General features: G+C 48.8%; 1 protein-coding gene across 1 annotated transcript in view; it reads right to left on the minus strand.

Annotated features, from left to right (window-relative positions):
* Positions 1-776: 776 nt before the first annotated feature.
* Positions 777-13,543, minus strand: part of Taf4 (TATA-box binding protein associated factor 4) — a 64,914-nt gene continuing 52,147 nt past the window's right edge. Inside the window, 6 exon segments of the mRNA XM_032902658.1 lie at positions 777-2,202; positions 9,162-9,281; positions 9,704-9,760; positions 10,620-10,745; positions 11,662-11,792; positions 12,098-12,267. Coding sequence (XP_032758549.1) covers positions 2,035-2,202; positions 9,162-9,281; positions 9,704-9,760; positions 10,620-10,745; positions 11,662-11,792; positions 12,098-12,267 — 772 coding nt within the window. The 3' untranslated portion in view covers positions 777-2,034.

Below are 13,543 nucleotides of genomic sequence, written 5' to 3' on the forward strand. Positions count from 1 at the left end.
ACTATAAATTATACTGTGAATGTCTGATATGTATCCCCTGTTGGGGTCTCGACCTACAGACTTTTGGGCAGATCTTCTCAAATCTGGCGTGAGGATCTTATGATGTCATCAACATGGCAGAATCAGTGTCAACTGAGACACAGGCCTCTGGGAATGCCTGTGGGTGCTTATCTTGATTTCACCAAGACCCTAAAGTGGGTAGCATCATTCCATGGCTGGGATTCTGGATTAAGAGGAGAACAGCAGCTAAGCAGTGTTGACTCTGCTTCCTGACTCTGGATAGAAGAGCAGCTGCCTCACGCTCCAGCCATCTTGACTCACCCGCCCTGACAGACTCTGAGCCAGCATAAACCCTGTCTCCTTTCAGTCACTTCCCTTAGTTTTTACAGCAACAGGAAAACACTATCGTACGTAGCCTTCACCACATGCACCCGACACGTGCTCTGTTTTGGTGCTACTGTTAACAACATGCTCCAAGTTTTCTAACCACTTGTTTTCTCGTCCCTGGAGTGCAGGATTACAACTTGGCTGCAGGCCTGAGTGTGGCACGGAGCTCACACCCCGCCTCGGCAGCCAGGCTTACAGGGGTATCTGTCTGTCACACACCCCTATACCCATCCCCACGGTGTACAGGATAAGGCCTAGAATGGGAAGAGCACAGCCTCTCTGGTGTCCTCTGGGTGAAGCCAGTCCGGAAGGGGGCCTGTGCTCGTTTAAGTCCATGATTCAGAAAGACCAGAGAGAGACTCAGAAATGGGAAAAATAGGCATGACAAATACAGATAAATTTGTTTTTAATAAAGGAGTTAATTTTCTTTCAATCCTATATAAAACAATAGCAATTAAAAACTTCATTTCTGAAAGTAAAATATTTACATATTAACAAGTAACTGTGCAAAATTTACATGAAAAAATGGAAAGACGGGGATTTCCTAAAAGATAAAATGAAAGGTGTAACAGTTCTTGGGTGTCATAAAAAATACTGATCAGCGTTCAGTTCACACGTGCGAATTGAAGTCTAACATGAGAATCCACACGGAGAAAGCCAAGTATTTACAGTCATAAAAGTACTATCATAGACAATTTAATACAATAACCTCTGAAAATATAAAGAACCAATTAGTATATTTGTAATAAAAAAATAGGTACAAAGAAGGGGCTTTGCTCTGGACGCCTGTAAGGTTGGCCACAGCTTGCATACAGTCTCTTAGCAAAATAATTATAGTTTACATAGCCATCTTATGTTATGTGCCAAAAATTATGTACAATTACTGACAAAATACACCAACCATTTCCAACACTTGATCCACACTGAGAAACAGTCTGCTGTTGATTCTTCTCAACTCTGATTTTATTTCATCTAAGTCTTCACTCTGAGCTAAAAACACAGTGCAAGTAAAATATATTTATGCTGAAAAGGTTCTCATTTCCTTCCACTTTACAGCTTCCAAACTGCAGCAAATAAAACATATTTGTACAGGTGCTGCACCCCGGCCTCCATTAGCAGAAATGGGACCCTGCTTGGAGGTTATGATCCTGGGGAGTTTCATGTAGAAGGGAGGTAAGGGACAGGGCGGGGTGGGGTGATAAATAGTCTAAAAAATCAGTTTGCTTCGCCAACTGACTGCTACAACGTAAAATAAGAGATGAGGTCATCGGCTGTAGACGGACACCTAGCGGGTGAGTCAGGGTGAGCGGAACCAAAACGCACACAGGATGAGCAACTGCTAATTATTTGCTAAGCGCTTCCATCAGTCTTTAAATATGGCTTGTTTGGCAAGAAGGCCACTCAGCCGAGGATGAGCTCGGGTCAGCTGTCCTGTGAGAGCATCCACAGGCCTTTGTGTTCTCTCTGCTGCAGACACGGTTTCTGCCGCACTGAAGAGCTGATTTATAAACAGGAGTATAAAACTGCTCCATTGTAAAGAGGTGGCTGTTTTTAAACAATATCCCATTTGCTTGTTACAAAAAGGCGTAATCTGCAAATATATAAAAACGTCCGCAAGCGTCCCATCAGAAACGCCGGCTCATCCTGTTACTTAAGGAATGCTTTGTAGAGCAACAGTGAATGGCTTGTCTCACGCTCATTTTCTAAACAAAATATGAGGTCCCTGAGGTTGACCCGCGTGATTCTTTGCCGTGTGAACTGTCTGGGGGTTCCCACGCCGGAGCCGCCTGGGACTGCTGCGCCTGGGCCTGAGCCCTAGTGAGGAGAAGGGAGAAGACACGTGCATTAGTGACGGTGGAACAGTCAGGAGGCAGAGGAAGATTCAAGTATCCCAAGAATTTGAAGGAAACAGGCATGGACAAGCCCCTTCCTTCCACTGTCCTGTTACTTAAGTCCCCACTCTACAGCACACTCAGGATACCCACCCGCTCCAGTGTCCTCACAGGCTTGGTCCTGAGAGGGAGAGAAGACAAAGCCAAGGCTCTGAAGTGCCCCCACTCCCCATACCACACAGCACAGTACTGCCCAAGAGGCTCAGACGAGGGGAGACCAAAGACCACACTTGGACTGTGCCGTTCCCTCCTTGGCTGCCAGAGGCACTAGGCCTGAACTCATGGACAGGGTGGTGGGCTGCTGATCAGCTGGAGAGGCCGACGGCCAAGGGAAGGGAGTTCTCTGCTCCCCTAGCTGGCTGATCTCATCACTGCCTCCATCTGACCCCTGCTGGGCTCAAACCACAAGCTCCCCATGGACTCAGTAGAGAACCAGGTATGTGTCCTGCTGGTTAAACTGCTCATGTGTATTCAAGTAACCATGCTGCAGTGACATCCTCACTATGCCTCCACAGTCAAAGCTGAGGAAACTCAAGTACCACCTGCTACTCGTGAGGCCACAGGGGCCCAGGAGCCAGTAGACGGCAGTCATAGGAAGCTGGCAGGCAGGTCAGGTACAAGTGTGCCTGCATGACCTGGCCACAGTTTCTTCATGCATATGACAGTCCAACTGAAGAGAGGGTACTTTTCCTCAGATGCGGGGAGACACCACTGTCCATCTGTGGCCTGGCCTCCACCATCACCTTAGTAGCCATGTCGTTTCGGGTGGACAATTTCCTTGGATGTTGTTGGCAGCAACAGCTCTAAGTAGTGTTTCACCCCTGAGATTAGTGGTGCCTCTTAAAGGGCCACAGTGAAAATGTGCAGTTGGTAGGAATGAGGGAAACCGTTGGTCTCCCAAAAGCCACCTCGGGCTGTGCTTGGGCCGGCATACCCATGAGCTTCCTTCTAGAGGGTCTTGGTGATCTGGAAAGGAGCAACAAACCAGTTTCTGGGAAGAAAGTCTATAGCGGAGGGCTCCAACAGAAGCAGCAAGAGGGGGCTGCTGAGACCGGCAGAGTCTGCAGGTCTTGGAGCCCTGTAGCAGGTTGAGGTCGGTCCAAACTGCCTCTCCATTTTCAGCAGTGACTTCACTCTTCTTGCACTTGCTAATAAACCTGATCTAAATCACCTGACTACAGGCCCAAGAGAGAAATCCAGGTGACGATGACATGGTGCCCTGGCCCACTGAGACCCTGCCTGGGCAGCAGGGTGGTGTGTGGCCAGTGTCCAGGCTGTAGTTCATGCCTCTACTTTTAGGTTCAACGGCCAACAACAGGGCTGGGAGGAGCGGGGAACATTCATCTCAGGCACAATATTGAACAAGTTCTAAAAGTTAGAAACTGAGACAAACAGGGTCAACCTGGGACCCACACTTTCTGACAAGCACTAATGAGGCCCACAGCTTCATGTAAGCACACCAGCCTGGGCTTCCAACCCGGTGGGACAGCTGTCACTGCTCAAACCTGAGGCCAGCAGTCAGGTGAAAACAGGACACAGATTCTCGATTGTGTTCTGTGGGCCTTATACGCCACAGGAGGTGACTCAGTTGTAAAACCAAAAGTGCAGGCTGAGGCACAGCACAATGGATGCTACGTCACTTCTGAGCACATTCAGGGCTGGCCACAGCAAGAGGAGCCTAACCCCCCACCTCAGAACCGTGACCAGCTCTCCTGAGTGAATGGTCCTCAGAAGACTATGGCACTTAGTGTATCCAAAACCCTCCTGGCCTGTGGGAGCACACACAAGTCATCCAACCTGTGGAGTCTCAGAGCCCCCTGGGAGTCCTTTGCTACTGCAATTAAAGCTTCTGCTCAGAGCCCAATACAGGGGTCCACAGGACCAAGGCATTTGCCAGTACCCACATGAAAGCTGAAACTTTAACATGGTAACTACAGTTCAGAGGACTCAAAGGTGTTTCAAGGGTGAGCATGGACACAAACATGGACACAGAGACAGACAGACAGACAGACAGACACACACACACACACACACACGTGCAGGTGCACACACAAGCACACAGACATGAACATACATGCACACAGACATGAACATACATACACACATGGACATGGACACACCTGATGGCAATACCAGGAAAATTCTTCCTGGTACATGAGTCTGGGCCTCCTGGGTTGTCCTGCTGTGGCTACCCACCTGGCCCCACCCGAGGCTATTGAAACAACTGAATAAAGAGGTGAGTCTACTTATCTATCTAGTGTCGTCTACTAAGGCCAGCCTGCTACACACAGGGCCTATGTAGTCCTATGTTCTAAGGGAAGTGCTGGGCTTCCTCTCTTCCCCAAGGTCACAGGGTCACAGTGCAGTAGTCTGACTCTTCTCCACCAAGGAGTCCCCTTCAAGAACAGGCCAGAGCTCTGCACCTCAAAACAGTATGAGTGTTCCTGGGAAACTTCTAAGACTAGCCATTAGGTCAGAGTAGCATTGGGAAAGCAGCCTACATAGGACCAGACCTATCATGGCTACCATCCTTACAGATGGAACTCTGTCCTCAATCTGTGAACTGCCCCACAAGAGCCATACTCACCTACAAAACATCTGAAGAACATAGCAGACGCTCAGAACTCTGCTAAGAAATGAGGTCAATTCTAAGAGGCTCAGCACCAGGGCAGCCTGGCCACCTCTCCAGTGCAAAACTCTAATGAAACTCCTGGGAGAAACTGCCCCTATGCAAAGCCAGGGGTGTTAGAAGAGAGGATGCCACCTTACAGCATGACCACACTCTCAGAAAAGTGGCTCACAACAAGTGACACACCAAGAGGACAAGAATGGACGGAATCTGGGCATGTACCCAAGTAGTCCAAACTCAGGCAGTGAGGAAGGAGACTTACAAGCTTCAATAGGTCCTTAGATAGCAGAACAGAACCTTCCAGACAGGAGGAACGAAGGGACAGAAATGAGGGGTTCAGGGTCTACAAAATAAGCATGCACAGAGTCAGCAGACACCAGCAGGCCCTGAGCAATCAACTACAGCAAGATTGGTACGGCCTAAACAGAGTTTCCAGTACTGCCAGGAGAGGGCGCCATCACCCCGTGAGTAACAAAACACCTAGGTGCCACATCTGAGGTAGAGCACACCCCCAGACAAGTTCCTGGTCAAGCAGTCCAAGGGCAGCACTGTGCCTATGAGCTCAGAGCTCAAAAGCACTGCTGTTGCAGAGTGGAGAGACAGAAGAGGCCAGTGTGGACACACAAAAAGGAGTTTCAAGCAAGTCCAGAAAGAGAAGAAGGAAAGTCAGAAAAGGGAAGGAAAAAAGAGTGATAAGGGTCAGATAGGCCACCATGCAAAAGAAGCTCTGAACTTTGTAAACTACATAAACCAAGGCTTGCAGCACAGAGAGGGCCCAGGCCACCACGACAGTGACAACAGCTCCCAGTGATTAACTTACCAAGGCAAGAGAAAGCATGGCAGGCACCTCTGCCTTTAACCAACCTGCAAGTCAGGACAGCGTGATCAGCCACCACTGGATGGCAGCAGCGAGAAACGCGGCTGAGTTGCTGGATGCTGGCTTCATCTTCCCCCAAGCAGCTTAAGACACAGGTTCAATTAGCCTAGAGCTGAAAAGCAACATCTCCAGGAGGCCAGCCTCACAGGATAGCAAGTGAGAAGAGAGGCAGGAGGTGTGAAGATAAGGCACCGTAGCATTACAGAAACCACTGTGAGACCAGGGTCGTTACAAACTGTGTAAGGACAAAAGGAACCACAAGAACACAGACAAAACCTTCCTTAGACAAGAGCCTTCACAAAGAAGCCAAGAGTGGCCACAAGCACCTGTTCCCTCAGAGCACCTGTTACCCCAGCACTTGGGAGGTGAAAGATTGAGTTCAAGGCCAGCCATGCAATCGAAAGACTAAAGAAACAGAGAATACTGGTGCACACCTTTAATCCCAGCACTCTGGAGGCAGAAGCAGGTGAACGCATCTCTGAATTCAAGGCCAACCTGGTCTGCATAGTCCCTTCCAGGACAGCCAGGGCTATACAGAGAAAACCTGTCTCAAACCAAAACAAGAACAACAAAAATAAAAATGAATACGAGGTGGGCCACCATGGCACATGCTGGTAATCCCCAAACTTGGTAAGGAGAGTGAGGTGAGTTTAAGGTCATGCTTAGTCACAACACAAGTTCAAGTCCAGCCTGGGCTGCAGGAGCTGTCTCAAACAAAGTCACAAGCACAGGTAAAGAAACAGAAGGTGCCAGGGAGACATGGATGTGTATGCACATGTGTGTGTGCACTGCCTGTGCACTGCCCATGCACATGTGCATGCATGCTAGGCCACAAGTTAATGGCTACCTTATTTGTATAGTGAGAATTTTGGTCTGGTTGAAAAAGACAGAAATACTTTGGGAATGTTTTTCTTTTAATCCCAGGTGTGGGGCTGCTTCAGATTGACCACAGCAGCTATGACTTGCCTCATGCTCTAGCAAGGGCGTAATTTTGCCAGTTGCAGATGATTTCTGCAGTTGAGGAACATTTAGAATTCTGGAAACTTTTCAGATCCTATAATGTCAGGATCCCTGAGAGTTGGTTGTTGTTGTTGGGCTGTTGGTCACAGTTTGTTAAGTAGTTGTGTGTAAAGAAGAAATTAGAATACTGATGAAGATCAAACTTGCCCTAAGGAACTTGACGTGGGAGACGGTGTCTCACTCACTCACTGACTCAGCTATACTGCAGTTAGCAAGCCCTGGGTTCTGTTCTCCTGCCCAGTGCTTGGACTGTAGTGCACACTACAGAACCTGGCTTTTTGTGCCTCAGCTGATAAGTTACAAGGGCTTACACCTTACAATAATTCAGCAAGCTACAAAAACACACAGCAGAAAAAGTTCATTGGTGTCTTTTAACTCCCCTGGTGTCCTTTTCAAAGTGTGAAGTTGCTACCCAAGGTTTTACTCACTTCTTGGCCTCACTTCTGTGTGAGTTTTGGAGGCCTGTACACTTGAACAGCAGACCCAGTTGCTGCAGCTTTTCAGAGAACACATCTACATAAAGATTCTGGCTGAGATTTTCTTCCTATGCCACACTCAGACGTTTTACCTGCCCCTGAACTGAGAGGGATGTCCCTGTACCTCTAGGGTATGGTCTCCACACCCAAAGACTGCTGCACAGGGAGTCACTGCTGGCTCCAGGGCTGGAGATGGGTCAGCAGTCCTTGGCAGGGACAGCACTGCCCTGCTGAAGCCACTACCCTAAGCTGACCCAATCTGCCTGCTCCACAGCAGGACAGAACTGCCCAAGCAAAGCAGACAGCAGTTTCTATGGGGATAAAGGCAAAATAGACTAAGAGGCCTGGTGGCAACACAAGAGTTCAACCAAGGTTTTAGCTAAGTTTCCCCAGGATGAAGGGTCATTCTCCATTAAGACTCATGTAAAAAATAGCCAAACACAAACACACAGACAGGGGTGCTGTGTTGTACTGGACTAGAAAAAAAAAGTCCCACGTCTGCACAGAGCCATAGGAACAGAATAAACTGAAACAAGTCCAGCCCACATTCTTCAGAGTGTAGAAAACCAGCCAGGGGCCTCATCACATCTGATCAAAGATGCCCAGCATTCAGTGATAGGCACTAGACATGCACTGAAACAGGGAAAGGAGAACAGTGAGGGGAAACCGAGGCTGGAAGCTTCAATATATATGTTCAACAACATAGGAGAGATCTAGCCATCATAAAGTGGCAGACAGGGGACGTCTGCTACTCACTAGAGGGATGCTTGCAAATCCATAGCCTATAGATAGAACATTCCTCATGCTGTGGTGACCCCAGCCATAAAATTATTTCACTGTGACTTCATAACTGTACCTTTGCTACTGCTATGAATCCTAATGTAAACATCTGACATGCAGAGTATCTGATATGCAACCCCACAGGGATCTTGACCACAGGTGGAGACCTACTGCTGTAGGCACGCTCAACTAAAATCAACGTTTTGTAAATGGGAACTGCACTGGAGCTCAACAGCCAACAGGAGTTGGCACAACTCCAATCTGGCCAAGGAACAGGACCCAGTCTGAAGGGCACAGAGGAAATCGGTGATGCAACGAACACGGGCAGTACCACAGTCCAGTGCATGTGTGACTGGGACCACAGCACGATCCAGTGCATGTGAGACTGGGGACCAAGAGGAAGAGAAATGGGAAGAGAGCACACCTGAAGAAAACAATGGCCAATGTGGTGCAAATGTACACTGAGGCAGTCTCACATGTGAGTCTAAGCAGCTCAGCAAATGGAAGAAACAGGTTGACCGCCCAGAGACTGAACCTAAGACACGGAAAATCTCTTAAAGAAAGGCCCAAACTGTCAGCAGTCAGACCAGATTACCACACACAGAGGCAAGGACAGGAAAAGTGACAACACCTGCACCCTAGAACTCTATAACCAGTGCAGAGTGCACATGCGAGTGACACATGGACCCAGCATCCTCAGCAGCAGCAGTGACGACCACTGAGTGGACACGCAGGTCTGCCATTGCTCTTCTAAATGCAAACGACAACGGTTTAAAGCATAAAGCATTAGGGCAGCACATAAGACACTCAGACTTTGGGCCCAGGGAACAGGTGAGAACTTCTCTCGGTTACACGCCCTACAGATGGCCTCACACTGTCTCCACCAGAGCCAATCCTGAATTCCACCCCATGCGTTTCCGCCAGGTTGAACCACGCAGAGCCGACCATGTGTTTTAGCTCATGTTATAGGCACAAAAAGGTGACTTGAAAATCAAGTGTCCAACCAAGACCACACCTTCACGGAGGCCAGGAACTCCCCTGCCTACTGAAGGAAGGCACGCCCCACACCCTGCAGACCTCAGCCTCGTGCTCTGCTGTACCTCTGCTCCCGATCCTGGCCCAGCGCAGTCCACCTTCCTCTTCTTCCTGGGCCCGATGGCTGCCAGTGCAGTGAGGTTGGCGTCTCGCTGTCGCATCTGTGCCAGCTCCTGCTGCTGCATCTTCACGTTGGGAAGGAAACAAAACTCATTGCTTCGAGAGCTCTTACTGCAAATGTAGCAACAGCTACCAAGAATTTCCTCAAGTTTCCTAAGTCACAACTTCTCTAGAGTTGAGGCTTTTAAAACTAAGGACATGTCTGTAACCAAAAATATTTACAAAACTTTTTAAACAGAAGCTTACCTTAAAATGCTCAGACAATTAGAAGGGGTTTAGGGAGCCTAATCTCACAGAGAGGGACAGGTACTCTCCAGCCAAATGCAGACAGCACAGAAAGAGCCTGGGCTGACGGGTCCCCCAAGAGGGCAAAGGAGCAATGGATGCCCACATTGGCAAACCCCCAGGTTTCTAAGTATTCTCTTTTATGGGCACCAAGCATGACCACGAACTGCAAGTGCAGTAGAGGCCAAACAGAGAAACTCACCTCCTTTGCTTTCTGCTTCAACCTTAATTGCTCTGGGTCTTCTTGTCTGGATCGAGACTATTTTTGAAAGAAGGAAAAAACAAGAGTCATGCCTTCCATGAACATTATTGAACCCACAGTACCCTGTCCATCTACAGCATCATTTAGCCAGATGACAGAGTTCCTGCAAATTCTATACATGTTAACATCCAAATGACAAAAATTTAGGTAATAATGGGCCATGAAAAAAATGTCTTTGATACCATCCAGATGCAGTAAGAGAGTCTTAGACATATGGCTACCAGTTTGTCATATGCCTCTGACTCAGTGTAGACTGGGAAAGAGCTGGGACAGAGCTCCCAGCCATGCTGGGCTCAGCAGCTAGTGAGGCTGGCATTCAGCTACCACTCCTCCTACTGCACAAAAAGCTGACACTGGAATTAACATTTCTGGATGACTCTAATCATAAAGTTCCTACACTTAGCTCTGAATGCTCTAGACTGAAAGGCAATGTGAACCCACAGGGAAGGGAAGAGGTCAGAATTCTAAGATTTAAGCCCATACCACGAAGCATAGTGTTACACACCTTTAATCCCAACACTCAGAAGGCAGAGGCAGGAAGATCTCTGTAAGTTCAAGGCCAGCCTGGTCTACACAGTGAGTTCCAGGACAGCCAGAGCTACATAATGAGTCCTTATTTCAAAAATAAAGCAAAACATTTTTAAAATTAATTAATTAACTAACAGAATGAGAGAGCTACATCTCTTCTATCAAATCTCTAACTGGAGCCAGGCTTCTGCCTCACCTACCCAGCTTCACTCACAACACCCTTCTTTCCACTCTTGCCAGAAATGGCGGTGAGCACAAGCCAGTGCCTGGTAAGCAGCTAGGAGGGGGCCGCAAGCTGAGCCTGAGCTGCAGATGGGGTTTAACTTGCCTTTGCTGCCCGCATCAAGATCTCCCTCTCCTGCTCATCTTTCCTCTGCTTTTCAATCTGATCCAACTGCTCAAAGAACTTGAGCTGCGCCCGGACATCGCTCGCTTGCTCATATCTGTCGTCATCCTGCCAAAAAACCCAAAAGTTAGTGCAGACACTGTCAGCGGTGGATTCGGTACTTCAACAAGATGGATGTGCCTGGCACGGCTGGACAGAGCACACAGCTCCACGGTGGTGCTCGCATCCCACTGCTCCATCCCGACCTCACAAAGACAGGAAGTCTCATCCAGTTACCAGGAACCCACGAAAGGCCCTACTTGATACACTTCGGCATTTTGAAGCCATATTTAAGTCCTTCTGTATAGAAGTGTCTGTCTATTTTTGTTTTTGAGACAGGGTTCTCTGTCCAGCCCTGACTAGCCTGGAACTCACAATTTTAGACCAGGCTGGGCTTGAACTCACAGAGATCCATCTTCCTCTGCCTCCCGAGTACCAGAAATAAAGGTGTGCACCACCAAGTCCAACTTTCGAAGTGCTTTAAAGCTGACAATTTACCACGGGCTGCTCTGAATGTTCAGACACAGACTCCTTCATCTGTGCAAGTGCTCAAGATGTATTCTGGCTGAAAACCCACTTCATATTCATTCATTCATTCATTCATTCATTCATTCATTCTCTCCCTCTCTCCCTCTCTCTCGCACACACGCTCGCACGCACGCACGCACGCACGCACGGCAGACAGCCTGTAGTTGTAGCTTATGGCTCGAATAGGCCAGGCTGCAGGACCTGGCTCTTTAGATGGAGTAAGAGCACAAGACTCCATAATCTCCTACGCTCACAGCCCTGTCTCCCGATGCAGGATAACTGCAGGATAACTGCAGAGCACTTCTGCAGCCCCGACGCAGGAGCAACTGAGCACACCTGCAGGTAGTGTGTGTGGCTAACAGTGAGCACAGGAACAACCAGGACAACAAGGCTTCCAGACAGCCCAGGTCAGGAGGTGAGAACACGAACATTCTCCCCAGGAAAATAGCCTCATTACCTTATAAGAGAAGTTTTTCTGCTGAGCCGTTTCAGATATCTTTTCTACAAGATTCTGCAGCCTTTGCTGTGTGGCATGAGACACGTAACTCACTACATCTGGATGCAGTTCCGTGATGCCGTGCTTTTTACCTGCAGGCCATGCAGAAAAAAAGCACTTTATGGTACTTACCCAGCTTCTCTTTATCACGGCCCTGGCTTCTCTCACCCACTAGTTACTGCTTTGTACAATCAAAGGCAGTCTAAGCAGGAAGCAGACTGTCACTGTCCACCTTCTACTACCTGCCAACCAACAGTGGAGTCTGTATAGGGTGAGCCCAAGACAAGGCAGTGGGGCTACAGCAGAAAGGTCGGACTGCGTCTCACCAGGGTCATGGAACACATCAGACAGACAGGGACTCTCGTCGTCCCAGTGGCGTCACCTGCTGCAGCCGTACCTATTTCTAGTATCCTCCTCTGCAAAGGCGCGGGGAGGAGGAAGGTGTCGTCTTTACAGGATCGGGTCAATGTCCCCACCAACTCAGAGTTTGTGGCCAATATTCTTGCACTTTCTTCAGATAGGTTCACTCCAGCCATTGACGCAACATCATTGATGTCATCATCATCCCTGTGAGAAGAGAGGAACATTCTTGTGGCATAAGGAAATCACAGCTCACTCAGGTGGTTCCAATTCAGTGGCATCTTGCAAGGGGCAGGGAGCAGCAGAAGGGCACTGAGATGAACAGACAGACACACACACAGTCACACACACACACAGTTACACAAACACACCAGGCTCCTACACTGGCCTTGTCCTTTGTTTGACAGTGTCTTGCTGCCTTGTTTGAAAACTGAAGTGTTCAAAGGAAGAACTGTGTGAGGTCACAGCTAAACTGAGTCCACAGAGAGCTCTGTGCCCACCGTCCACAGTCTGTCCCAAGAAAACAAAACCCAGAACACCATCTGTTGCTTTGAAGACTCCATGTTACCTGAAAATTTCTCAAAGAAAGAAAAAAATTTCTTCTCTCAGTCACAGCTTTCAGAGGAGTTAGAAGAGCACAAAACTCACTCAGAGCCACCACAGAGTACTACCAGCCAGCCAGTCCCAGACAGATGTTTCCTTGTGAAAATGGACTAGCCTAAAAACCTGTCCACATGTGGCCACTGTCGCAAGACCAACCTCTTCACTGGGGAGGTCTACATCCAGCAACAGGCCCTCCAGTGTCCCTCACTGAACATCCTTCAGCCTGTCTTTAACACATACGCCCTTGGCGTAGACTCAGTCATAGGACGACAGGAGAGTCCTCCTTGAAGCCTGAACCTTGGAAGTCTTCACTGCCCGTCCCACCCTGCTGCCTGCTATGTGTGTATGCTGAGAGTGACACCCCAGTGCTAACCAGTACTGTGGAAGCATCCTGAAGTTTGAACACACATACACGCAACCTTCCTATTGCTTACAAGTCAATCAGTAGCTCACTTCTACTCAGCCTTTTAATCCTGCCCTATTTGATTAAGTGCTGACCATCCAGATGACCATCGCAGCCTGGGCTATAGGAAGGAGTCCAGCCCAACTCATGTCACTACCTGAGCCCTGTCCTGACGTGATGAAGTGGGCACAGCTCACACTGTCGTTTGCTTGTTCCAGCTCTTAACCACTCTCCCCTGAAGGGCAGCCCTGGCCTTTATACTGGAAAATGGCTTCTAGTAGGTAAGATATGAGTGACAGGAATGTGCCTAGGCTATTCCCACAGACCAATTAGGAGCCCCAGCCTCCACTGCATTCCTAAGCATTCCTCCCTGCCCAGCTGGGACCCAAGACTGCGGCCAACCCTAGCTTACCCATGTCCCTAGCTCCAGCTCCCTCATCAACACTGGCCACAGCACCGAGAAGCGGGTAGTAGAGG

Source organism: Rattus rattus, chromosome 5 (genome assembly GCF_011064425.1).
Source record: "Rattus rattus isolate New Zealand chromosome 5, Rrattus_CSIRO_v1, whole genome shotgun sequence".
NCBI lineage: Eukaryota > Metazoa > Chordata > Mammalia > Rodentia > Muridae > Rattus > Rattus rattus.